Genomic DNA, 25,848 nt, shown 5'->3' with positions numbered 1-25,848 from the left:
TCCTTTAAAATATGCCTGCTTCCCTTTTTCATCCTATATCCTTGGTGGCTATGTGGACAGCCATCTCAGCTATTCTTCAGAATGTTCTCCAGTCACTCTTGTCCCTGCATAAAAAAGCAAGGTGCCATTCTGATATCTGTTCCTCAGAAACAGCTGTTTGCTTCTGAAATTAAATAATCTGCTATAGTTATTGTTCTTTTGATTTTTCTTTTCCGCAATGTACAGCTGAGGGACTGATGGTTTTGGCTCTTACTATATTCCCAAAGGGACCCCTCTTCCCTGGTCATTATTCAAAACTGAAAACTGTTGGAGAGGGAGATGCCTTCAGTTATCTCCTGAAAAATGTTCCATCTTTTTTTTAACCTCTCCGGCAATCACTCAGTCCCTTTCTGCCTGTACTCTTAAGAAGTGAGGTGAGCATCCCCTGAAATATGCTAACCTTGAAACATTCGGATGTGCAGATGGCTATTAGCTGTTGCTCCAACACCTGGAACTCTAACTCCCCCAAATGACAACAGATGCTGCATTTGTAATTTTCTAGGACACTCTCTGCGTGGTACTGAATGAAAATTCTGGGAGTCCTGTTGTGCCATAAGAATTTCAGAACATAAAGTCAAAGCAGGAGTAGATTATTTTTGCCTGCTTCAACATTCCATAAGAGCATGGCTGATCTTTTACCTTTGGGCCATTTTCCCCTATTAACCCTATATCCCCTGATTGTTTTAGTATCTGAAATTGTATCCATAACAGTTTTGAACATACTCAGTGATAAAACTCTCCACAGACCTCACGTGTAGAGCATTCCAAAGATTCAGTAAAAGACTTTTTTTCTCACCTCTGGCCTGAATAGCTATCCCTTTAATTTGAGATACCGATCTCTGATTCTAGACTGTTCGATGAACCTGTACCTATTTCTGTGAATCCCCCTTAGGAATATTTTTTACTCTTCATTGAGATCACTTCTAATTAGAGTCATACAGCACAGAAACATGCCCTTTGGCCCAACTGGCCCATGCCGACCAAGATTCCCATTTAAGCTAGCTCGATTTGTCTGCATTTGGCCCATATCCTTTCCTAACCATGTACCTATCCAAGTACACTTTTAAATGTTGTTAATGTACCTGCCTCAACCACTTCTTCTGGCAGTTCATTCCATATACAGACAACTCTCTGGGTGCAAAAGTTCCCCCTTGGATTCCTATTACATCTCTCCCCTCCCACCTTAAACCTATGCACTCTCGTTCTTGATTCCCCAATCCTGGGATATAGAGCATGCACATTCACCCTATCTCTGACACTCATATTTTTATACACTAATGTAAGTTCACCCCTTATTCTCTTACGCTCCAGTGGAAAATATCCCAACCTGCTCGACTTCTCTCTATAACTCAGTCCCTCGAGTCCTGGCAACATGTAAATCTCCTCTGCACTCTTTCCAGCTTAATGGCATCTTTCCTATAGCAGGATGACCAAAACTGAACACATCATTCCAAATGCAGCCTCGCTGATGTATGTTCTTCTAATTGAAAGGAGTGTTGGCCCAGTTTGTTTAATATCTCCTCATACAACAAACCCACTATCCCAGAAATCAATCTGGTGAGTCTTCACAGCAGTCCCTCGATAATAAGTATATCCTTCTTTAGGCAGGAAGACCAGACCTCTTCATAGTATTTTTGATTTGGTCTCACCAGGATTCTATATAATTGGAATAGGTTATCTCTAATCTTGTACTCAAATCCTGTTGCAGTAAAAGTCAATATACTGTTTGCCTTCCTAATTTCTTGTTGTCTTTGCATATTAACTTTCAGTAATTAGTATAAAACCACACTCAAATCCTTCTGAAAACCAATACCTTTCAGTCTTTCATCATTTAAAAAATACTCTGTCCCTTTCTTTCTTCTATCAAAGTGGATGACTTCACATTTTTCCATTTTTTGTTTCAACTGTCATGTCTATAACCCATTGAAGCCTCTGTACATCCTCCTCACAGCCACACTGTCACATATCCTTGTATTATCAGCCTTTATTGATTAGCTTAGCATGCTTAACCAAAATATAAGACTTAAAGTGTTGTTTATTGTTTTGCTTACCCCGATTAGCCTTTTTTTTAAAAAAGTTCCTGGCTCTTTGTTTAAGGCAAATGCTATAATTCAGAGAGAAGGAAAGTAAACCTCATCCACCAGCCCCTTATTTCTCTTATTCACTCCTTGGTTTTTGATGTTGTTTGGGTTCACTGTGCTCTGCGCCTGATCCTTTGGTATTCTCTTTTTCCTGTACTCAAGCCACTTTACACTGGTGCCACTCAGATTCACCATGGCAGAACCTGAAATGTTGATTCTTGCCGCAAATGTTATCTGACCTGTTGAGTATTTCCAGCATTTTCTGTTGTTTTGCCATAATTTCATGTTGCCTACTCACAGGAATGCTTTGAGATGTAAAAAAAAATTGGGAAGACAGTTCTAATTTTTGCAAATGAATCCCATCAGCTGATTTTCTTTATTGCATATCTATAATAGGCATACATAGAAAAAGGAGAATGTGCCACAACTTATTTGTATTTTGTTTTGCCTTCTGCAGTTGAAGTGATTTTTTACGGATATTTGGCAATTTTAGGTCGTCAGAGGACAGGATCCACCCAGCACTATTGGTATGGTTAAAAGAGTCCCACTTCCAAGCAACAGTAAGTAAGCATCATCATAGTGTTCTTTATATTTGCCTAAAACTAATTGACAATAACAAGAATGAAGTTGGGAAGTTAGGATAGTTAAAAACTGAGTAGATGCATTTTGTGAAATCTTGATAAATTAAAATTCACTTAAATTTTGGTTAATTTTTATACATAATTTGTGTATTCATTTAATGCTGAAAACATATAACTGCCTTAATCTAATATCACAATGCCTATAAAGTAAATCAACGCAACATAGTTAATTTCCAAGGAACCTGTTGCACGTTTGATTCCCATTGTTGATGATAAACTTGTTGTTTTTGTTGCATCAGGAAACTGATTTAATAAATGAATTATTTTGGAAACCAAGTAAAATAGGAGCAAGAATAGGCTATCCAGTGATTTGATCCTGCTGCACCATTCAATATGATTTCTTCTCATTCTTCTAAACTCTCATGAATATGATTGACCCAATTACCTTTCGCATCCAGAAATCGGTCTGCCCCAGCATTTCTTGGGTAAGGAGACCAATATATCAAGTGTGGTCTCACTAAGGTTTTGTATAATTGTAAGACATCCTTGCTCCTGTACTTAAAAACCTATATAAAATTCCAAATATACTATTTTCCTTCTAAACTGTTTGTTATACCTGCATGTTTACTTTTGGTGACTAGTGTACGAGGACACCCAGGTCCCTTTGTGTATCAACATTTCTCTATCGCTATATAACTAATACTCGTGCCTTTCTGTTTTCCTGACCAAAGTGAATAACTTCATGATTATATTCCATCTGCCATGTATTTGCCCACATGTTCAAATTGTCTAAATTGACTTGAAGGCTTTTTGTGTCCTCCTTCCAGCTCAAAATGCCACCCAGTTTTGTGTCATTGGCAAACTTAGAAATATTAGATTTGGTTTCTTCATTCAAATTTTTGATGTTTATTGTGAAAAGCTGGACCCCAAGCACTGATTTGTTCAGTACCCAACTAGTCACAGCTTGCAGCATGAGAAAGTCTCTTTTATTTCTACCGTCATTCGACCAAATTTCAATCCATGCCAGTTTCTTACCTCCTAACCTATGTGTTTTTAATTTTTTCAAACTAACCTCTTGTGTGGGATTTTATCAAAGGCCTTCTGAAAATACAAATATACCACATCCACAGTTGCTCCTTTATCTGTTCTACCAGTAACATCCTCAAAATAAAACTCCAGACAGTTTACCAAACACAATATAACTTTACAGTCATAGATTTATACAGCATGGAAATAGGCACTTCAGCCCATCTCATCTGTACAGACCAAGTTGCCTACCTGAGTACTTTATTTGCCTCCTCTTTGGGTCTAATACTGTCTTTAACTTCTTTTGTTAGCCATGGTTGGCTCACTTTTACTTTTGTGATTTTTTTGCACCAAATGCAAGTAGCATTTGTCTGCATTTGGTTCATATCCCTCTAAACCTTTCATATCCATGAACCTGTCCAAATGTTTTTTTAAATGTTGTAATTGTACCCGCTTCTACTACTACCTCTGGCAGCTCATTCCACATATCCACTACCTGCACCCTCCTGGCACTTATCCCTGCAACAGCACAAAATGTTACACCTGCCCCTACACCTCTTCTGTCACCACCATTCAGGGCCCTAGATAATCCTTCCAGATGAGGCAGCATTTCACTTGTGAATCCGAGGGCGTCATTTATTGCATCCAATGCTCCCTGAGCGGCCTCCTGTATATTGGTGATTGGGTGATTGCTTTGTTGAGCATCTTTGTTCTATCTTCCGCAACAGCCAGGATCTCCTGATGGTTAGCCACTTCAATTCCACTTCCCATTCCCATACTGACATGTCTATCCATGGCCTTCTACTGCCACCTTGAAGCCAAACACAGAGTGGAGGAGCAATGCCTCATATTCCGCTTTGGTAGTCTCCAGTCTGACAGCATCAACATCGATTTCTCTAACTTCTGATATCCCCTTCCCTCTTTCTTTCCCCCCCCCCACCCTTTTGTTTTCCTTCATTCCCATGGCCCCCTCATCCCTTCTCTTTCCCCTCCCTGCCCTCACAACCTGCCCATCGCCTTCCTATGGTTCCCCACCTCCTTCCCTTTATTCCATGGTCTACTGTCCTCTGCTATTGGATTCCTTCTCTAGCCCCTTGCCTCTTCCACCTATCACCTCCTAGCTTCCCCCCCCCCCCCCCCCCCCCCCCCCCCCCCCCCCCCCCCCCCCCCCCCCCCCCCCCCCCCCCCCCCCCCCCCCCCCCCCCCCCCCCCCCCCCCCCCCCCCCCCCCCCCCCCCCCCCCCCCCCCCCCCCCCCCCCCCCCCCACCCCACCTTTTTATTCTGGCTTATGCCCTCTTCCTCTCCAGTCCTGATGAAGGGTCTCGACCTGAAACGTCAACTGTTTATTTCCCTCTGTAGATGCTGCCTGACCTGCTGAGTTCCTCCAGTAGTTTGTGTGTGTTGCTCCAGCATCTGCAGAATCTCTTGTGTCACCCTCAGTGTGGGAAAAAGTTGCCCCTTAGGTCCCCTTTAAGTCTTTCTCTTCTCAACTTAAATCTTTGCCCTCTAGTTTTGGACTCCCTTACCCTTTCATAAAATCATGTTGACTTTGTCTAATCCTGTTGTATTTTCTGAATGTCCCCTGTTATCACCTACACTAAATAAACTCTTTACTGCTGATACTGGGCTAACTGGTTTGTAGTTCCCATTTTTATTAAATAGTAGAGTTACATTTATCATCTTCTAATCTATGGGAACTGTTTCATAATCTATAGATTTTTGGAAAAGTTAAAAATGCATCCACTCTCTCCATAGCTACATTGTTTACTGCTCTGGGATGCAGATTATCAGGCCCCAAAGATTTACCAGCTTTCAGTGCCATTAATTTCTTGAATTAGACTCTTGAATTTCTAATGTTTCCTGAAATTTGCTTGTGTTCTCTTTCATGAATACTGCATCAAAATATTTGTTTAATTGTTATGCTATTTCTTTGTTTCCTATTATAAATTCTCCTGTTTCTTACTGTAATGGACCAATATTTATTTCTCCTAATTTTTTTTCTTTATAAATATTTATAGAGGCTTTTACAATCTACTTTTATGTAGCCAGCAAGTTTACTCTTGTGCTCTATTTTTGCTTTTTTAATCAATCTCTATTTTTGCTAAATTCCAAACTGCACCCAATCCTTTTTATGGCCATGTTATTTGACTACTTTTTGGATCTAATACTGTTCTTAACTTCTTTTGTTAGCTATTGTTGGCTCACTTTTTCTTTGTGCTTTTGCACAAGCAAAGAAAGTATAACTGTTGCAATTCTTGCCTTTCGTTCCTTCAATGTTAGCCATTGCCTATCCACCATGAGGACTTTTAATGATACTCTCCCAGTCTTTCGTAGCCAATTCATTCCTCACACCTTCATAGTTTCCTTCGTTTAGATTAGAACCCTAGTTTCAGTTTGAAATACTTCACTTTGACCACTTCCCCATCAAGTCTGGAGTCAGGCAGGGTTGCCCACTCTCCCATCTTGTTTGTGTACTGTATAGAACCCTTTGCCGAATCCATTAGGAAGGACAGGAGCAAAAGAGGGGTGATGTTGCCAGGCAGTGGGGGCACCCAGGTGAAAACCTCCCTGTACATGGATGATTCACTGTCTTCTGCTCAGATCCAAGGTCAGTTCACAGATTGATCAGCATCTGTGACCAGTTTGAGTTGGTATCGGGGGCCAGTGAGGCCATGCTCTTCGGCAACTGGCTTGACCTATTCAATTTGGTGGGCTGAAGGGCCTGTATTGTGGTGTGCTGTATTATTCTAACATCCCCTTTATCGTCAGGTCTGACTACCTGAAGGTGCTGGGGATCTGGTTCGGAGGGGACAAGGCATGTAACAAGAATTGGCTGGAGCGGATTGGGAAGGTTAAACAGAAATTGGGACTGTGGGAATGATGTTCCCTCTCAATAACTGGGAAGAACTTGGTCATCAGAGCTGCTGTACTTGGTGCAGGTGTGGCCTGTCCCCTGCTCCTGCAGCTTGGAAATCACCTGTGCCATGCTCCGTTTCATCCGGGGATCTAAGATGGAGCGAGTCCAACAGGCCACAATGCATGAGTCCCTGGACAACAGGGGCAAAAGTGTACCCAATGTTGCCCTCATCCTGATGACTGCCTTCGTGTGTGGCTGCATCAGGCTGTGTGTTGAACCAAAGTACATGGGCACCAAGTGTCACCACATGTTGAGGTTCTATCTGTCCCTGGTGTTGTGAAGGATGGGCCTAGCCCCGTTGCCGCGCAACATCTCAGTTAGCTGGATGTTGCTGCACTACCTGTCCTTCGTGGTAAATTTCTTCCAGACCAACACCTTTGACCACGTCCATCAGGCAGTGGTCAGCACGGAATGTCCTGCAGGTACTGCAGGACAAGGACACTATGGATATTGTGGGGTGGTTCCCTGAGCAGACTGTACGGACTGGTGAGAATGCCTCAACACCAGAACTCTCCAACAAGCACCAAGATCTCGCTTGGCTGGCGGTGAGAGGGCCCTCCCAGTCAGATCCTTACTCCATGGTTGGAACATCACTCCCAACGTGCGCTGCCCCCGGGTAACTGCGCTGGGGGCGAGACGGTTGCCCACATCTTTGTGGGCTGTGGGTTTGCGAAGAGGGTGTGGAGAAAGATGCAAGGGCCCTTGTCATGGTTTACCCCAAGCAACTGTGTTACAGAGGACTCTCTGATATACTGGCTGATCTCAGGGACACACACACAGACGGACATCAACTGCTGCTGGAAGATGATCAACTTAGTGAAAGGCGTCCTTTGGTCTGCACAAAACTTGTTGGTCTCCCAGCACTGTGAGATGTCTGTAGGGGAATGCTGTTGACCGGCACCGTCCAGGCTGCAGGAGTACATGCTGAGGGACGCACTGAAGCTTGGTGCAGCCAATGCAAGGGCTTGGTGGGGGAGGACCACAGTCTAGTGTTCTTAAATATTTTATTGGTTTATCACCCCAGGGAGCCATGAGAGTGGCAACGGTGCTATGGGTTTTAAAAAAAATAAGTTAACACTACTAAATGCATTGTCCATGAATATAAAGGTTTTGCACTGTTTTTTCTTGTTTATACATTTTTTTCTTCTTATGAATAAAGTTTATTTTGAAATATTTTAAAAAGTGACAGATAATTGGAAGCCCAGGGTTGTCCCTATGGACTGAGTTCTGCATTTTGTTTCTCCATCATCGAAGAGACCACCTCATTAGCTCTGAATGCAGTATGCTAAAGTGGATGGAGAGCAAGTGAATCACTGCATCACCCGAAAGAACTGTTTCAGTCCTGCATGCTGGGAAGTGGTGAATAATTCCTGCACATCTGGAACTCAAAAATGTCATTATTTTTGCTGCCATTTTCCACCATGCCCTCACCTTCGCTTGTTCCATTTCTGACTCTTCCCTTCCCTTTTTGGATCTCTGTCTCCATTCTTGGGATTAAGTTAGTGACAAACTCCTTCAGATTCCCACATCTATCTTGTCTATATCATCTTATCTTGCCTCCTGTAAGGGCTCCATTCCATTTTCCCACTGCCTTCATTAATCTTCCTTTGTAAATGGCATATCACCACAGCAACCCTGGTCTCACCTTATCAGAGATGTTCTCTTTGTCTTGTCCATCCCTCCTCCACCATCCCTACAACTTAAATCTAACTTGTTTTCTCACTTTTCCAGTTCTCGTGAAGTATCTCTAAATGGAAATGTTAACTCAGTTTCTCTTTTCACAAATGTTACATGACCTGCTGAGTGTTTCCAGCTTCTTTTGATTTTATTTAAAATACAGTTTAGTTCTTTTATTATAACCTGGTTTATGTGGTATAGTTTTGAGTTGCATACTGTTGATGAGAAAATATTTTCAGGGGTATTAAAGAGCTGCACAGAGAGCTCCAAACTCAAAGTTTAATGAGGAAACATGCAGCTAAACTAAGGCTGGATGACAGACAAGAATGCTGCCATTTGGTGATGTTCGTGCTCTGTGCTGGCAGTATCTGATTCTGTCTTTTGTTCTGGTCAGTGTTTGACTGTTTTCATTAACTTGTGCATAATACTCAAGAATGGGAACTCTGATTTCATTTTTCCTTCCTTCTTTCTTAGCCCCTTTAATCTGTTAGCTGTATAAGAATGCAACAAATGCTCCAGCAGAATCAAGTTGGCATTGATTTGGAACGTTTATGATAAGTGAATAATCAGTCCTCTGAAACAAATTTCAGAGAATCATATTGGGAATTGAATATATAAATACAGTACACACTTGTGTTACAGAGGGGTTATGTTCCCAAAAAAGATGTCTGTATCACAATTTCCTGTAACACTAACCCTTGAGAAAAATTAACAAAATTTGTTGTTCACATAAATTCCATAACAGCACGTTTTTATTCTGTATCTCAAATTTTTTTGGTAGAGGTTTGTGAATTCCATTAGAGCAAATTTTCATTATCCGAACTGTCATAATGTGGGGGAACACTGTATATAATGCTTAAGGTGCCACTTTTCTGAATGTGTATTCTGTGCAATAGGAGCTTTTAATAGTTGCATGCTGAACTTGAACTTTTTTTTAATATAAGAAGGGTTCTTCAAAAGTAGGTTTTGATTTTATAATGATGCAATTTATATATTTAAATATAATAATGATAGTAAATGAATTTTCAATTTTATTGGAAAATCTTTTAACAACTTGCTTATTTTTCTGGATAAGGTTGGCAGCAAGAATGGGAAAGAAATCCCTCGAGGATGGAACAAGAATTGATCGAAGGTATAAGGAACCAAAGAGAGCTACCTATGAGAAACGAGATAATGTTTTCAATTCCAAGAGATGATGGGCAGTATGGAGCAGACTTCAGAACTTCTGATAACTTTTCTGATTGGAGGAGGGATGGTAAAGACTTGTATGGAGAAAATGTTGGAGCTACTGATAGATTTGCAGATAACAGAATGCAATACAGAGAAAATATTTCAAGTGGATATACCGACTGGCATAGAAACAACGAAGAACAATATGTAGAACCCACTGTAGGTTATAATCAATATTCTAACCAGCGAATAGATGATAGAGGAGGACCACATGGAGATCATATACAAGAAGCACCTGGATATGCTGACTGGAGAAAAGTCCACCAACAGGAATCTGGAAATGATTTCAGGAGTTCAGAGAGATATTCAAATACAAGAAATGATGAGCAGCCTCCATATTTAGGTGATGGTAGATGCACAGACTACAGGAGAAATGATCGAAAATATGAAGATGAATATAGTGCAAGAGAACAAACTGGGTAGGTTTCTATCTTTCAAGTTCCTTTTCTTTTCTAAAAAAAAGCAAAAGGATATGAACTTGTTTTAATACAATGCAACTCTTGCATATTGTATGCTCTTTCATTGTCATGCACTTCAATTTGTAAGAACTAAGCTTTAACTGAAATTGATCAATCTTGTAATTCACAAATTGCAGAAATCGAATAGCCATATTATGATTGTAAAAAGTCATTGAAATCTAGAAAATTCTTATAAAGGTTGACCTTGGATCCAGGGAGGTTGCTTTCCCTAGCTTGAGCAGCTTATAGTTAAAAGTAGATCATTTAGGATTGAGATGAGGAGAAATTTCTTTATGCAGAGATGGTGAATCTTTGGAATTCTCTACCCTACCCAGAGGGCTGTGGACACCAGTTATTGTGTTTATTCAGAACAGATTGATAGATTTCTGAATACTAAGGGAAGTAGCACTGAGATAGAAGATCAGCCATGATCTTGCTGATGGCAGAATAGGCAAATGGTCTTTTCTTCCTCCTGTTTTTTAAGTTCTTTCATTTGAAGCCATCATAAATATCACTAGCCCAAAAATGGACAAGGGCTATACAAAGGAATTGTATCAGTGTTCACATCTTAAGTGAATGTTATGTGGTATTGGTTAGTTTAGTTAGTTTCTGTCCATTACTGGTTTGCAACACTAGAAAAATATTCTTGTACTGTTGTGAAAGTGCCAGAGAGTGAACATAGTGCTGCATCTCAGAAAATTGTGAGGAATGGTTAGGGTTCATGGGCCTGGTTTTAATAGAAAATAAATTCCAAGCTGAGTTTTGGATTAAAACAAGGAGATGAATTAGAACTTGCTAAATATAACTGGTTCAGTGTTGCATTTGTTATAAGACAGTTTCTCTGCAATTCGTTTACAAATTGACTGATATTGGCATATCACTGAGGCTTTTAAAAATCCCTATACTGAAATCATCACACTTTGCTTGTGAATTAGAACGAAACTGTTGACCCCTCCAAAATCTAAAGAAGTGCTGATTATCCTCTCTCCTAATACGAGTCTCCTGAGCAAAAATAATCTGAGCGTTCAGTCTATGAAACACTTTAAAGATCTTCCGCTTAATTGGATTATTTAAACCATTCGTATTCCATGAAACAAAATTAATCATATTATCCATTTTAATAGACTAAAACATATGGTATGTAAAGGGTTAACCTTACTGCACAGAGACTCATTAATAGGAAGAGGAAAAAGAGTTCAAAGAAGAGCCAGATATGACAACAATGCAGGCATATTTGTAGTTTTAAATCAGTCCAGAAGAAGAAAAAAACTAAACTAAAAACAGCCCCTCCTCCCACCCACAAAAACCTGAAAACTGGCCAATAGAAAGCCAGAATGCTACTCAGTAAATCCCTTAACCCCACCTCTTTTGGTGGCAGATCTCCAAGTTAAAAGGAATGCAAAACACCACCGGTAGTCAAAACATGAAGATACAAGTACCCAAATAACATTTCAAAATTATAAACAGGCTTGCTGAGAAAATTCTACGGAGTCAAAACTACTGACAGTCGGCATTTAAAAAATACAATCTTACTATTATTTCAAAAGAAAAAAAAGCAATCAGTCACCCAGTCAGATTCTTAATTATTACAAAAATAAACCATTAAAAATATTAAAGTAGAATAATATAAGGGAAAAAAAGAATTGTAAAATAGAAACATGATAGGTATCCATGTTCCAGAACCAAACAAGAAAGTGTTAACAAAGGGCAAAAGAAAATCTCTGGACTTAAAACGTTCAAATTTGTAAGTTAATTATTACCTTGTATACCAAATAGGTATAAAAATCAAAGAATAGCACATTTATTAACCACCTGAAGTCAAAAGTTAATCTTTGAGAAATTCTTCAGCTTCATTCACGGAATTAAACCATTTGCGTGATTTGTTAGGAAGTACAATCCTCAAGCGAGCTGGGAACAGCAATGCAGGTTGATAGTTCCCTTGATAAAGTCGCGACATAATCGGTTTATAACGCAATCTCTCTTTCATAACTTCTGGGCTGTAATCTTCAACCAGATGAAACTTCCAATCTTTGTATTGGATCATTCCTTGACGACGAGCGATTCAAATCAAATGCTCTTTAGTTCTTACATAGTGAAATCACAATATTACTGGCTGTGGTTTTTTGCTCTGCCAGAGATTTTGGTCTTAACGCTTGGTGAGCACGATCAAGTATGGGACGTACAGAGAAAACTTCAGAGCCAAACACATCCATCAGAAGCTTGGAAAAGAATTCAGTAGGATTACCAGTTTCAGCATCTTTGCGAAGGCCAATAATCCTCAAATTGTTCCTCCAACTGCGGCTTTCTAAATCAATAATCTTCTGTCTTTGCTGTTCCAGTATTTGGGTGGTCGCAGTTAAACCTTTTCCAGTAAGCTCAGTCTACGATCTCTCTCTTTGCCAGCTTCATCCAGTTCAGCAATTAATTACTGTTGTTTAACATTTTGCTGTTTAATTGTTGTTAGTCTGTCTTCAATCTCCTTAACAGCGTTTCCAAAGTGGAAAATTTCTGATCAAGTTTCTTATCCAGGAGTTTAGAAATAGCTTCCAAACTAAGATGAGGGTCTCCATTCCTCTTGCTTTCAGCTGTGCCTTTAGCTCTGGTGTTCATTTCTGGCAATTAAAAATCAAAATCAATCTTATAAAAGTATTACAAAAGTCTTACTAGGGGGTGGTGTACAAAAAAATAAAAACCGAGTGGAGCAGTGCCAAGATGTGACCTACTCCATCCAGTGCCACCAAGAGAGTCCCACGCGGTTCTTGTGGAGAGATATTCCCATCTTCACACTGAAGCCATCCTCTATTGTGTTGTGTGACACAAATCTTGCAAAATGGGGTGGACTTGGAACAGATCTGGCAGCTCAAAACTGGGCATCCATGAGGTATCTTGGGACATCACCATCAGTACTCTCATGATCTGGCATATCCCTCACCTTTATTATGAATTCAGATCATCCCTGGTTCAATGAAGAATAGAGTAGGACATGCAAAGAGCAGAACCAGGTATGCCTTAAAATCAGGTACCAAGCTGGTGAAGCTAATAACATGAGAGTACATATATTGCTAAACAGCATGCAATAGACAAAATAAAGTGATCCTACAAGCAATGGGTCAGAAACTCAATTAGCCACATAAATAGTGTTGCGTTAAGAGCAAGTCATAGGCCTCCTGACACCACAAATTGTTTCCACCATCTGCAAGACATGAATCAAGGCTGTGTTGGAATACAGTCCACTTGCTGAATGAATACAACCCCACCAACATTCAAGAAGCTTGGCACCACGTAGAACAAAATAGCTCAGTTGATCGGCACCTCATCTACCATCCTAAACATCCATTTCTTACATCACTGGCACACAGTGGCTGCAGTATGTACCATTTATAAACTGCACTGCAGTTACTTAACTAGGCTACTCTGACAACACCTCCCAAAGTCCCCACAATTTTTACCACCTTATTTGTTGCTAAATCCTCGTCTAAATCCTGGAAGTCCCTACCCATGGAACTGCAAGCCATGTGAATTAATTGGCATGTACAAGTTTATTTAATGTACAGGACCTTTAGAAATGCCTACAGCCCCACAGCAGCTGGCAAACCTATCCCCCTGGTTTCCCAAACGCTTGTGGTATGTATGAGTTGTATGCAAGCTGAGCATTCATAATCTGGCGAGGACCTATACTATGTGTCCTGTTCTCAATCTGATTAACATCTTCAGCTGATATGCGACAGGTAAAGTTGAATGAAATTAGTGTTATTTTAGGCAAGTACTGATAGGTTAGTGTTGATGGTAAGTTCAACAAATTCACGCAGAACAAATTGTTCAGAAGAAAAACAAAGCTGTTGCTGTTCGAAAATGGCAATTTAATATGCAACTTTCTAAAAAGAGAAGATTGCATTTTTGTACCTTTTATGTGATAGGTTCTTGGGTACTGTTAAATACAATCAGCATTTGATGTCTGTATTACATGTACAATTTTGATCTGGTTTTATTACAATCTAACTTTTTGGTCACTCTTATATACTTATCTATATATTTCCATTTCTACCCCAAAATAGTTTTCAAATTTGATAAATTATCTTATCAAATTAATGAAATGTTCCAAATGCTCAACATTTTGTTTTGTATTGTAGGAAGTCAGACTACTGGATGGAGCAGAAGGTAAGTCACAGTATAAGTGGATCTAATGGGTGTCAGTTTTTCAGAAATTCTGTAAATTATTTAACCTTGTTCATTCAGTTATAAATGCCCATCACAGAATATTGCCATTAGGCCTATTGTCCCTATGCTTGCTTCTTTTTAAAAAGCTACCCAAGTGAATGGCCTGCATTTTTTCGCATAGACCTGCAATTATTTTTTTCTGTGTCTATCCAGTTCTCCAGTTCTCTTTTGGAAGCTACTGTTGAATCTGCTTGCACTACCTGTTCAGTGAATGTATTCTGCATCACAACCACGTGCAGTGTAATATGTTCTCTCCAAATCACCACTTTGTTTTTTTTAAATATACCATTATCTTGAATTTGACTACTGCCCTCTGCTTACTGATGCTGTTGCCAGTGAAAACAGTCTATTGTTTGGAAAATTTCTCAGCTCCCTTTAACCTCTTCTTCTCTAAGAAGATCCATCCCTGCTTTGCTGAAATTCCTCATGGAATTGTTCAGGATACCTAGATTGGAAATGGACCAATTGGGCTGAATAGCCTATGCCAATCCTGATACTTTGCTTCAGCCTCCTTTCATCCTTGTCTAACAAATCAGCATAACTCTCTATTCATTTCTCTCTCTTGTACCTAACTATTATTATTCCCTGATAGCTTCTCTTCTGGGCACAATAAATCACACATTTTCAGCACTCTCTGATAATGTTTATTCTAAGCTCCCTATCTGGTTGTTTGTTGACCTGGTAGTCTTGTTCTTTATTCTCAATTGGAAAGGCTCAAATAATGATACCATTTGAGTAAATTACTTTGGACTCTGACAAGATGAGAGCTCATGGTGTTAGAGGCAAGGCACAAGTATGGATAGAAGATTGCCTGACTGACAGAAGTCAAAGAATGGGGATAAAGGGGTCCTTTTCAGGATGGCTGCCGGTTACTACTGGAGTTCTGCAAGGATCAGTGTTGGGACTGCAACTTTTTGCTTTATACATTAATGATATGGATGAAGGAACTGATGGCATTGTGGCCAAGTTTGCAGATAGTACCAAGATAGGTGGATGAAGAGGCAGTGTCACAGAGATAGGGAATCTGCATAAGGACTTGGATGGGTAGGGAGAGTGGGCAAAGAAATGGCAGATGGAATATAACGTAGGGAAGTATGGGGTTATGCAATTTGGTAGGAAGAATAAAGGTGTAAACTATTTTCTAAATGGGGAGAAAATTCAGAAATCAGAGGTGCAAAGGGACTTGGGAGTCTTAGTTCAACATTCTTTTAAGGTTAACTTGCAGGTTGAGTCAGTAGTAAAGAAGGCAAATGCAATGTTAGCATTCATTTTGAGAGGGCTAGAATATAAAAACAAGATGTACTGCTGAGGCTTTATAAGACTTTGGTCAGACTGCATTTGGAATATTGTGAGCAATTTTGGGCCCTGTATCTAAGGAAGGATGTGCTGGTCCAGAGGAGGTTCACAAGAATGACCCAGGAATGAAAGGCTTAACATATGAGGAGCATTTGAAGTCTCTAGGGCAATACTCCAGAACAAACCTATCGGATACTGAAAGGCCTGCATAGGTGGACGTGAAGAGGATTTCCACTAGTAGGGGAGTCTAGGATCTGAGAGCAGAGCCTCAGAATAAAGGGAGGTCCCTTTTAAAACTGAGATGAGGAGGAATTTCTTCAGCTAGACAGTGGTGAATCTGTTGAATGCATTGCCACAGAGGGCTGTGGAGGCTCAGCCAGAGTAGACTTGATGGACTGAGTGGCCTAATTCTACTCTTATATGTTATGGTTATGAACTCCCCCAAAGGCCTTGATATCTTGTACATGGTACTCAGAAATGGACACAAGATTCAAACTATGGTGTAACTGGTGACTTAGAACAGTTTAGCCTTGCTTTAATTCTACTTATTAAACCCAGGATTCTGTACACCATTTTTTGAAAGCTTTATCATCTTGTGCCATTTTCAAAGATTTGTGACTATTAATACAGTTACCATAAAATTATAACATTCAGTTTATATTGCTTTTCATTCTTCCTACTTCTTTCAGTTACTTAATACTTGTAATCAAACGTCATCTGCCCATTACAACAGTCTTTATTGTTCTGAAAGCTATTATCCTTATCTTCATTGTTCATTACGTTTTCAAATTTGGTGTCATCTGCAAACTAATAGCTTCTATTAGCATAAAGGAGGTATTTTATTTCTCCCTTATGTAATTAGTTTAAGTATGCACTTGAACTCTCTTTTCACCCTTGAAAGCTTCCATTGCTCAATTACTGTAATACATGTCAGTCCTTGTTTCCAATCTATTTTGTCAAAATCTTTTCCAGTTGATGAAAGTATCCTCCTTCCAGCTGAGTATCTTCAGGTTTGAAAATTCCTGGTCAGTTTCTCCTGACTTTTCTAAATCTAAAATGCAATCACTCTTTCTCAAATTTATAACATGCTTAACTTGCATTACTTTTTCCCCAGAATTAAATCCAGTGCTGATTCTCTTATCATTTGAGCTGGAAATAATGATTGAGAATGTCCAAGCATTTCATCCAGATCCCTCCTCCCCACTGTGCTCTTTGCTGTTTTCCTTCAGTGAAGATAGAAAATTTGAAATCTCCCAGCATCCCAGGTCTATTGTCCTTACAACTTTCTGAAACCTACCTACACATTTTCCCCTGTATCTTTCATGAAATAAACTGTTAACGTGTATTCATTTGTGCAGTGTTAAGTTGATCTATGATCTGGAGATACAGCCTCACATGACATTGGTGGTTCTGTTATATTGATAGTTCAGGCCTTGTGTTTCCTGCCCTTGGCTTCGATTCTCAATTTGTGACATCTTCTAATTTTGATATTTGTTGTTGTTTCCTATGATCTACCGTCATTGCCATCAGGGTTGGTAGTCTATTTGGTAGTCCATTAGTATACAGCTAGCATCACAAGGTCACCATTTCTGCTATCTATTTATCAAATGGAATTTGCCCTTGAAACACATCGTCCTTTTCTTTAACATCATCTTTGATTACTGTTAGAATTCATTCTTCCCTTTTTTCCCTGCTCTGAATATATTTTATTCAGAAATGTTATTAGCATTCCAGTCACTGTCTGAACAAGGCCTTTCGTAATCATGTGGCAATTTGTTTCTGCTGCTCCCTAACTTTATTGGACATCCTCTGCATTTTTCTAGAATCATACTTTCACCTTGCCGTTATATGCTTTGCACTTCCCTGATCAGTCATTTTTTCCCTTCATTTTAGTGATGCTTATGTCACTCGATCCTTTCTGTAATTTCTTTCTTCTCTCTGATATTTTATCTTTTCTCCCTTCTTCTACCAAATTCATTTAAATGCACACCAGGCCTTTATACATTCTGTTTTCATAATTAGACCATTATCTTGGAAACTTTTGATCAAATTAAACCATGGGAAGTTAAGGCATTAAGTTGTCGCCTTGAACAAAGTATTTCTATGTTATCTATTTTAATTTAATACCAATGCTCCTGGAAATTTCTGTTTTGTTTTCAATTTTATGTTGTGAACTGTATCATTTTCCCAACTTGTAAATCTACTGTATCAAGGTTTCTCATTTCTTCTTGTACATTTTTGGTTTTGAAATAGCAGTCCTATGGACAAAAGACACTGAAATCCATTTTTTGTGTTCTTAATTATACAGCCTTGCACTGTCAAAGTGAAAACATATTATACTATTCCTTACACATGAATATACACTTCTGTTGTATGACATTTTTACACCATTAAGGTTAGACCATATTGAGAAAAAGATGACCACTCTGAATGCATTAACTATTAATATTTCTTTGCAATTTTATAAAAGCCACAAGGTTAGATTTGTGTTGTATTGAAAGGAATGCACTAATTGAAGAACACAAATATAAATGTTGACGACTTCTTTCAGCAGCTGTGTCAGCAGTTCATGCAGCTGTGTTTACCCTGTTGGGAGTCTAAGCTCTGTTTTTCAAATCTACTTTTTATGTAACTTTTTTGTTGATGTGTTGCATTGTAATTTATTCTGAATATGTCATGAAGATATATAGTTGTGAACAAAATTTCATCTTGAATTTTTTTTTTCTTCTTGTAGGGTGAATTTTCCCAACCACAGAATTTTTCAGATTTGGGTGATCCTAAAAGAAAGAAACTGTATGACTATTTGGTGAGTCTAAATTAATTTTGCTAATGCCAACAAAGTGATACAAAGGGGAACTGAACCTAATTTGTAAAGAATTCAAGGTATGGGTATTAGAGATTACTAATTGGTTGGAGGTAGAAAGTTGAATTATAGCGTTTACTTGGATGCAAAATAACATCATTGGTTTTCCAATGATATTTATTGGTTCTTGGCAATCAATCCCTCAAGCTCCTTTTGTTGATTATAATTGATCTGTATCTCAACTTTGTGTATATCATTGTTCTGTATTCTTAATATACAATGTTATCCCACTGTCCTCAATAGAGCTACTTCATATAATATTTCTGTTTAAGACCTCTGTGTTATAAGTCTGCTCGTATAAGATATCTTATCTCTTATCTTGGGATGGTGGTCCCTACATGTTGAAATTCAAGTGCACTCTACCACCTAGTGGTAGATAGTGGATTTTTCACTGTTTTAAAATAATCAATTTATGCTGTGAGTACTTTTGAGAATTTACTTTCCTGCAAATGGGATGGAATGGAATATCCAATAATGGATACTCTGCTGTGGCTGGTAGGATGCCACAGGAATTAAGTCATTTTAAGGACCGAGGTATTGTAGCCAGATTTGTTGACAATACAAAGATGGGTAGGAAAACAAGCAAAGGGAATTAAGTAGGTTAAACATCTGAAAAATTTATCGGATGCTGTATATTGTGGGGAAATGTGAGGTTAACTACTTGGATAGGAAGAATAGAACAGAATGTTGTTTAAATGGAAAGAGACCACAGAATGTTGCTGTTCGTTGTACATACACTGTTAGCATGCAGGTGCAACTAGTAATTCAGCTGGCAAATGAATTGCCAGCCTGTAGTATAAAAGTAAGGAATCTTGCTGCAACTGTATAGGCTGTTAGTGAGACTGTATGTGGATTAAAGTGTACAATTTTGTTCTTATTTAAGGAGGAATGTACTAGAATTTGAGGCAGTTTAGAGAATGTTGATTTCTTGGATGAAAGAGTTGATTTATGAGAAAGAATTGTGTAGGTGGATGCTGAGATGATGTTTCCCCTTGTGGGTGAATCTAAAACTGGGGGACATAGTTTCAGAATAATGGGTCACCTATTTAAGATAATAAGGAGGATGTTTTTCTTCTCAGAGTGATGAATCTTTGAAAATCTTCTGTCCAAATACTTATGGACGATGAATCATTGAATATTTTCATTCTTAAGGCAGTCAAATTTTTGGCCTTTAAGGGAATCAGGGGTTGTGGCAAATGGGCAGGATGATAGAGCAGAGGGCCACATCAGGTCAGATCAGCCATGGTCTCTTTGAATGGTAGAGCAGGCTTGAGTGACCATATGGACTATTCCTTCTCCAATTTATATGTTTTTATGATCTCTGAATCATTCTCCCCATCTTCCAACTAAGCCAACAGAGTCCTAGAAAAGATGGTGTAGGATGTATAGATGTTGACAGAATAACTTTTTCTTGGCCATCCAGTAATGATTTACTGGTTTCCAGATTCCTGGTGTGATATCAGTATGTATTTGAAAAAAAAATAGTGTACAAATCAATTGCTTTGATTTCATTTGGGTGATTCTGGCAAATTGTGATCATTGAAATTTCTAATTGTCCATGGCATTTTCTCAATTTGCATAGCTTAGTGGTTTAATTCCAGCCGTGAAAATACAACTTTGTATTTATTTGCAGCAAAACTTTAAGATAAAAAGTGAAGATGATGCCAGTTTTGTTCTGAAGGTGACAAAAACTTTGAAAGATGCCTTAATCAGTTACTATCAAAAGAAAGAAACTGTGAGTATTTTGAAATTGTTCTTCAGGATGGTCCATGAGTACATATGCAATGAATGGTTGGGTGGTCTATTTTTACAATTGCTACTTTGGTTCTAGTGCGAAAATGTAGCCAGTCCCATGGCTGAAGAGGATAAATCTTTAATTTTGGAATTGTTTTTAGCATTTTCATTCTACTCTTACTAGGAATTTCTGAGTAATCAGCAACATTTTTTTGGTTAATGGAAGGTGCATGTGGCATTTAAGTTGTTGAATATCTTCAATATCTTCTATTTCCCAGTATTCCTATTTATTAATAGTTATCTCTCCCTTTAAACCTAAACTAATATCATAAATATTTCAAGTAGAGTGTATGTAGTCCCCTCATCCACTCTCCTTGTGGCCATGAATAAATGCACTTTCAGTTGTGAGTCTCATTTTTTTTACATTTTAGTATAGCATCCTGAAGGTAGAATGGGCCTTTGAGAAAGATATTTTGATATTGTATGTAGTGTTGAATTCAATATTTGAACAAATTATTGATGTTTAGTGAATGATTAGCTCATTGGCTAGTGATCAGTGTTAACTGTTAGCTTTCTGGATGAAGGACATTCAAATTGTAAGATAATATAAGTGGAACACTGAAATAAAACCTGAAAATGCTGGAAACATTGAGCAGGTGAGTTAGCATATGTGGAAAGAAGCGGGGTTAATGTTTCAGATCACAAACCCCTTCATCGAAACTGAAAAGTGTGAAAACAAGTTGGCTTCAGGTTGTGGAATGGGTGGGGATGGATGGGGGCGGGGGCGGGGGAGAGAGAGAGAACATATGTTATTAGTGCAGAGCTCACAGCGGACTTTACATTGGTCAAACTTGAATCACAATCAGGTAATTATTTTCCCAGAGAGTGGGAAATCTGATTTTAATGAGCCCACTACATTTTGCATTTCATATATATTTGCGCCATCTGGAAGCTGGACAAATGATGCAACGAGTTTGGCACTAGAGAGTCCAAAGGAGAATGAGTAGATTTGAGTTTAGTTAGTTGAGTGCCTTCTCCAGAGTAATTTGCAACAGTAGTGACTCCTGTTGAGATGATCACTGATTCTCAGTCTTCATAATAATGCACAAAGTACTCAACATGAACATATGCAAGTAAACAGGATAACTATTTTCCCACATTTCTGAATAAAATTTGTCAAATGGTACTGTATATTAGATTTAACTACTGTAATATATTTCATGACAGATGTTATTAAAGATTAATTTTTGCAAAACGGCCAAGATTTTGTGTGTGTGTGTCTATTGCACTATCTTGACAAACGAGACCTAATATTAAATGTGGAATAAACCATATTTAATATTAATATTAAAACAGAGTTGCACCAGAATGTGTGTGTAACCTTTACCATCTACTCTGTTGAGGAGAACTCTTAGTTTTTCCAATTAAAATGACTTGCTGCTGAATGGATTATCTATATATTAAATCTTTCAAAACCTACGAGCAATAATTCCTGCTACTCTGTTCAACTTTTTTCAAGTGGAAATCTCCCATCAAACTGAGTCCTCCTGTGCCATCTGGAACTAATATTCGAAGAATTTGGGGAATCTTCCTTATTATCTTGAAAAGGCAACTATTCTGTTCAGTTCTGGAGTTCTTTTTTGGCTGAGATTTTGGTATAAACTGTCATCATCTTCTGTTCCTGCTCTGATGACTTTGGAATCGTGTGCAAGATAACATTGGCATTACACATCCTTGTAGTGTGCAGACTTCTTCCTTCTACGTCAATACTACTTTTTTGAAAATCCAGCCAGCACTGATACCTTGCACGCTTCTAACCAATACTATTTGACTAAGATCAGTTATTTGTGGAAAATGAAGAGCAATATTCTGTTGATCTATCTTGGGAGGAACACCACAGGCATTGCTGTTTTTCCAATGGTTTCCTGAAAATAGATTCTGGATCTTAATCCTGTGTGGGCAGGATAAAGTTGCTTCCAAGTTTTATTTCACTCTATTCCTATTATTATGCACATTATCCAATCTAATCAGGTAAATATTTGTGCTTTTCTTTTCCCCTTTCTCTGTTAGAATTGGAGGATGACTTCTGCTCAATTCAGACAGCAAATATATAACTTCCAGATGAAAGTTTATTATGTTGATGTTGTCATGTTTTGATTCCATTGTGATTTCTCAACCTTTGCACACGAGGAAAATGCCTCCACCTATTTTATTCCCTGTTTGAGTTAGGATTATGGTGTGGTTATTTCTGTACAAACGAGGAAAGCTTGCAGGCATGGTAGTGTAGCGGTTAGCATAATGCTATTACAGCGCCAGCAACCCGGGTTCAATTCCGGCCACTGTCTGTTAGGAGTTTGTACATTCTCCCTGTGTCTACGTGGGTTTCCTCCGGGTGCTCCAGTTTCCATCCACATTCCAAAGGCGTATGGGTTAGGAAGTTGTGGGCATGCTACGTTGACGCCAGAAGCGTGGCGACACTTGCAGGCTGCCCCCAGAACACTCTACGCAAAAGATGCATTTCACTGTGTATTTTGATGTACATGTGACTAATAAAAATATCTTAACTTATCTTGTGGTTATTTTGAGATGCAATGCCAGTTATGTGTAGGTGTTGCCATTATTTGGACAACTTCTCATGATAAGGCAGATGCTGCTTGGCCCAAAGAGTTCCTCCAGCAGATTGTTGTTCCCGATGCCAGCATCTGCAGTCTCTTGTGTCTCAATTTTCTTGCTCTCTTGATTGAGGAAAGGACTTGGCTGGGATATATTGGAAATTTCCTGCACTTCAAGTTATGTAACATTTTCAGTTCAATGGAATCTTGAACAGTCATCTTAACTGTTTCATAAGGATAACAGTTGTGATGGTGCACTGGAGTACTATTTTATATTGTGCTCAGTCATGAAATGGTGTTTGAACCTCCAACTTTGCAATTCATCCAAAGGTATGTATCAAAGATAGTTCTGCACTTTGCTGTCATTCTTTTGTGGGGAGAAAGGGTAAAATTTTGTGTTCATCAGAAGCTAGCATCCATTTTCAGCTGAGTTAGGGGTTGCTCGAAAAGGGACGTGGCATAGGAAATGTAGTTTTAACATGCACACTGTTTCGGTTTCTTCTGTAGCCCTGGGTCAAAACACCCATCTCTGCTGAAAAGTCAATCTAAGCATTTTTCACTTGTGCACTAAAGATCCATATATTTCACCAACAGACATTTTTGTCTTCCAGTGCTACTTCTGTTTGAACCATATGTATTGATGTGGGTTTCAATAAAGCTCCTTTGTTCTGTAAATCATAATGCATAAAGTTGGTGAAAAGCAATTTGGTACCTGCTTAGGATCCATATCATTGCTATTCATAATATCTACATCATCTGGAAAAGAGATAAAATAGGTGGGCCACAAAAACAACTGATTCAATTTTAGCTGTTTGTTGTTTATCTTCACTTACAGTAAGTGATTGACCTTTTAAGTCCAGAAGTTACCCACTTTGGGTCTGTTCCTTAACTGTGAGTATCTTTGACTCCAGAAACTTCAAATGATAGCCTAAAACCAATCATAATTTTGGTGGATAGTGTTGAATATTTTTGATAGCCTGCTGTTAATCGATGCTTTACACAACAACCAAAGAATCCATAAAACCTTTTGTCCTATGTGATGGAACACATGAAAAGAGGTTTCATGTGACTATCTGGAATGACAAGTTTTCAAAGTTGTTTGTGTGAATTACTGCCAGAGCAAATGTCATTGAAGGTTGTTAGCATTAATTATAATCTCTTGCTGGTGCAGACCAGTGCAATTCTCTTCTTGATATAATGGACACATTTATTTCTTATGGAACTTCAGATCACTAAAATTCTTCAGCAAGAAGATAAAACTGGTTAGCAGAGTGTATTTCTGGAGTGTATTCAATCTGCAAATAATAAAGAATATTCTTCTGTGAAAAGTCATCAACTCTTCCATGGGTGTTTTACAAACAGACCTGGTGTTTCTTTCTGCCTTGTTCTTTCCTTACAGAAGCTAGGTTGTCTTTGAATGGAATGGGAAGTTCTTCCGTTGATGTACTATCACAGTACCACCTGTTGGATCTTTCAACGATAGCATTGGTTAACAAAAGGAAGTCATTGTTTTGAAGTTTTAACTTCAGGATTTCATGTTCTCACTGTTAATTTCAAGTTTGCCTTTGCTTCAGTGAAACTAAGTACAGCTAAATTGAATAAAGAAATTTGAAAACCAATACCATTTTAGATCTCTGTTGTTTCTGTGAACTCAAATGCCTTAGTCTGATCTTATTAATTACCATGGATACTTGATAATCCCAAAAAACTTTATTTACTATCAGCCTAACATGTTTTGAATATCTTAAGTTATAGTAAATAAACTAGAACTGTTTTCTTTCTTTGGGGGAAAAAACATTGTATCTTGTGCTTTGTTTTTAACTAAACAGTGTCTACGTATAGTTCTTGCTGTATCCCATTTCAAACATTTTTTCCCTTGCCCAACCTCAAAGGACCCAGCCATGAGGGCAACATTGGATCAGAGAACCACAAGATCCATCGGTACATCAGATGGCTATTCCAGATATAATCCTGATGTGTCAGCTTCAGCGGTACGAGACTCAGAAATCTCCAGAGGTAATTCAGTTTGAACATTATCAGCAACATCTCTATTTACAGGTGACACCATACAAACCATGTTACCTCTGAGCATATTGATGGTCTTTCCATTGACTTCAGTGGATCACTCAGGGTTTTCTGAAGTTCTGTTTGGATTTTCAGGTAAGTGGGATGACAGGAATTGTTATAGGACATTACTCAAAGCTGTCATGTAAAACAAAAATCCTGGTTTACAATCTGGATCTAACATTCAGATCCCTACATTGTGCTTTGGCTTGATCTGGCATGTCAGCCTAATCGTGTTTCAGAAATGGTTATTCAAGTGCACCCTTCTGTATCCAAACCTGCAATCATCTTACTAGTCTCACTAAGTATGGTTTCTGAGATCAAGGATGCACTATTTGGCTCCATACTGCGTAGGAGACATTTGACACAAGCTACACCAACTTGTTATTGTAGCTTTGCCAACTTTTGGTACATTCCCAGTTCCCTTAGATCCAAGAAACTGTTGTACCATGGGAGTATTGGTGGATTTGGAGCTGAAATTCCAGCTGTGAAATTTGCCTTTTCTTTCCTTGGATTTAAGTGCACTCAGCTTTTGTAGCTAAAAAGCTTTACGGCTGAATAATTTAATCCTTACTTTCAGATAATGCCAGCTGTTGTAGAGGTATCACCATCAACATTGGACATTCGCAGTCACTTTGGCCCTAATGTCCAAGAAACTCCTTCAGACCAGCCTTTGCTTAGTAGATCTTTGATACCTCAACAGTTGCTTAAGATGTATATTGACCAATGCTACCTTTGTTGAACCTTGGGAATAGCTCCAATTAGTAATTGTTTTTGAGTGCACCATTCTTTACTGAAAACCATGTCATATCATTGTACTTTCTTGGATCAAGGACCTAGAAACGAATGTTACACTCTGCAAAAACCAGCTGATGTAAGATGTTTCTACCAGGAGCTACTAAAGTTTAGCTGACCTGGTAAACATCCTCAGTTGCATACTCATAAAATTTGTTGTACACAGGGAAGGGCTTCTATTAGTGGATTTGGAGCTGTGTTCCCAGCTGCAAGATCTACCCTTTGCAATCTTAAATTGGAATACATTCAGCTTTTAT

At 38.6% G+C, this 25,848-nt stretch overlaps 2 protein-coding genes across 4 annotated transcripts in view; one reads left to right on the top strand and one right to left on the bottom strand.

Moving 5' to 3' along the window:
• invs (inversin) overlaps positions 1 to 25,848 on the bottom strand; it is a 356,685-nt gene that overhangs the window by 52,751 nt on the left and 278,086 nt on the right. The gene's annotated exons all lie outside the window — the stretch shown is intronic.
• LOC127570917 (uncharacterized) overlaps positions 1 to 25,848 on the top strand; it is a 70,530-nt gene that overhangs the window by 37,786 nt on the left and 6,896 nt on the right. For 2 of the 3 annotated variants that reach the window (XM_052016857.1, XM_052016858.1), the window contains 6 exons: positions 2,614 to 2,680; positions 9,397 to 9,970; positions 14,140 to 14,167; positions 18,258 to 18,329; positions 20,020 to 20,121; positions 24,625 to 24,748. In XM_052016857.1, the coding sequence (XP_051872817.1) occupies positions 2,614 to 2,680; positions 9,397 to 9,970; positions 14,140 to 14,167; positions 18,258 to 18,329; positions 20,020 to 20,121; positions 24,625 to 24,748 (967 nt within the window). The remainder of the gene's footprint in view (positions 1 to 2,613; positions 2,681 to 9,396; positions 9,971 to 14,139; positions 14,168 to 18,257; positions 18,330 to 20,019; positions 20,122 to 24,624; positions 24,749 to 25,848) is intronic. The other variant, XM_052016859.1, reaches the window with a different exon arrangement.

The sequence above is a fragment of the Pristis pectinata genome, chromosome 5, assembly GCF_009764475.1.
Source record: "Pristis pectinata isolate sPriPec2 chromosome 5, sPriPec2.1.pri, whole genome shotgun sequence".
NCBI lineage: Eukaryota > Metazoa > Chordata > Chondrichthyes > Rhinopristiformes > Pristidae > Pristis > Pristis pectinata.
This window is presented reverse-complemented; position numbering and strand designations above follow the sequence as displayed.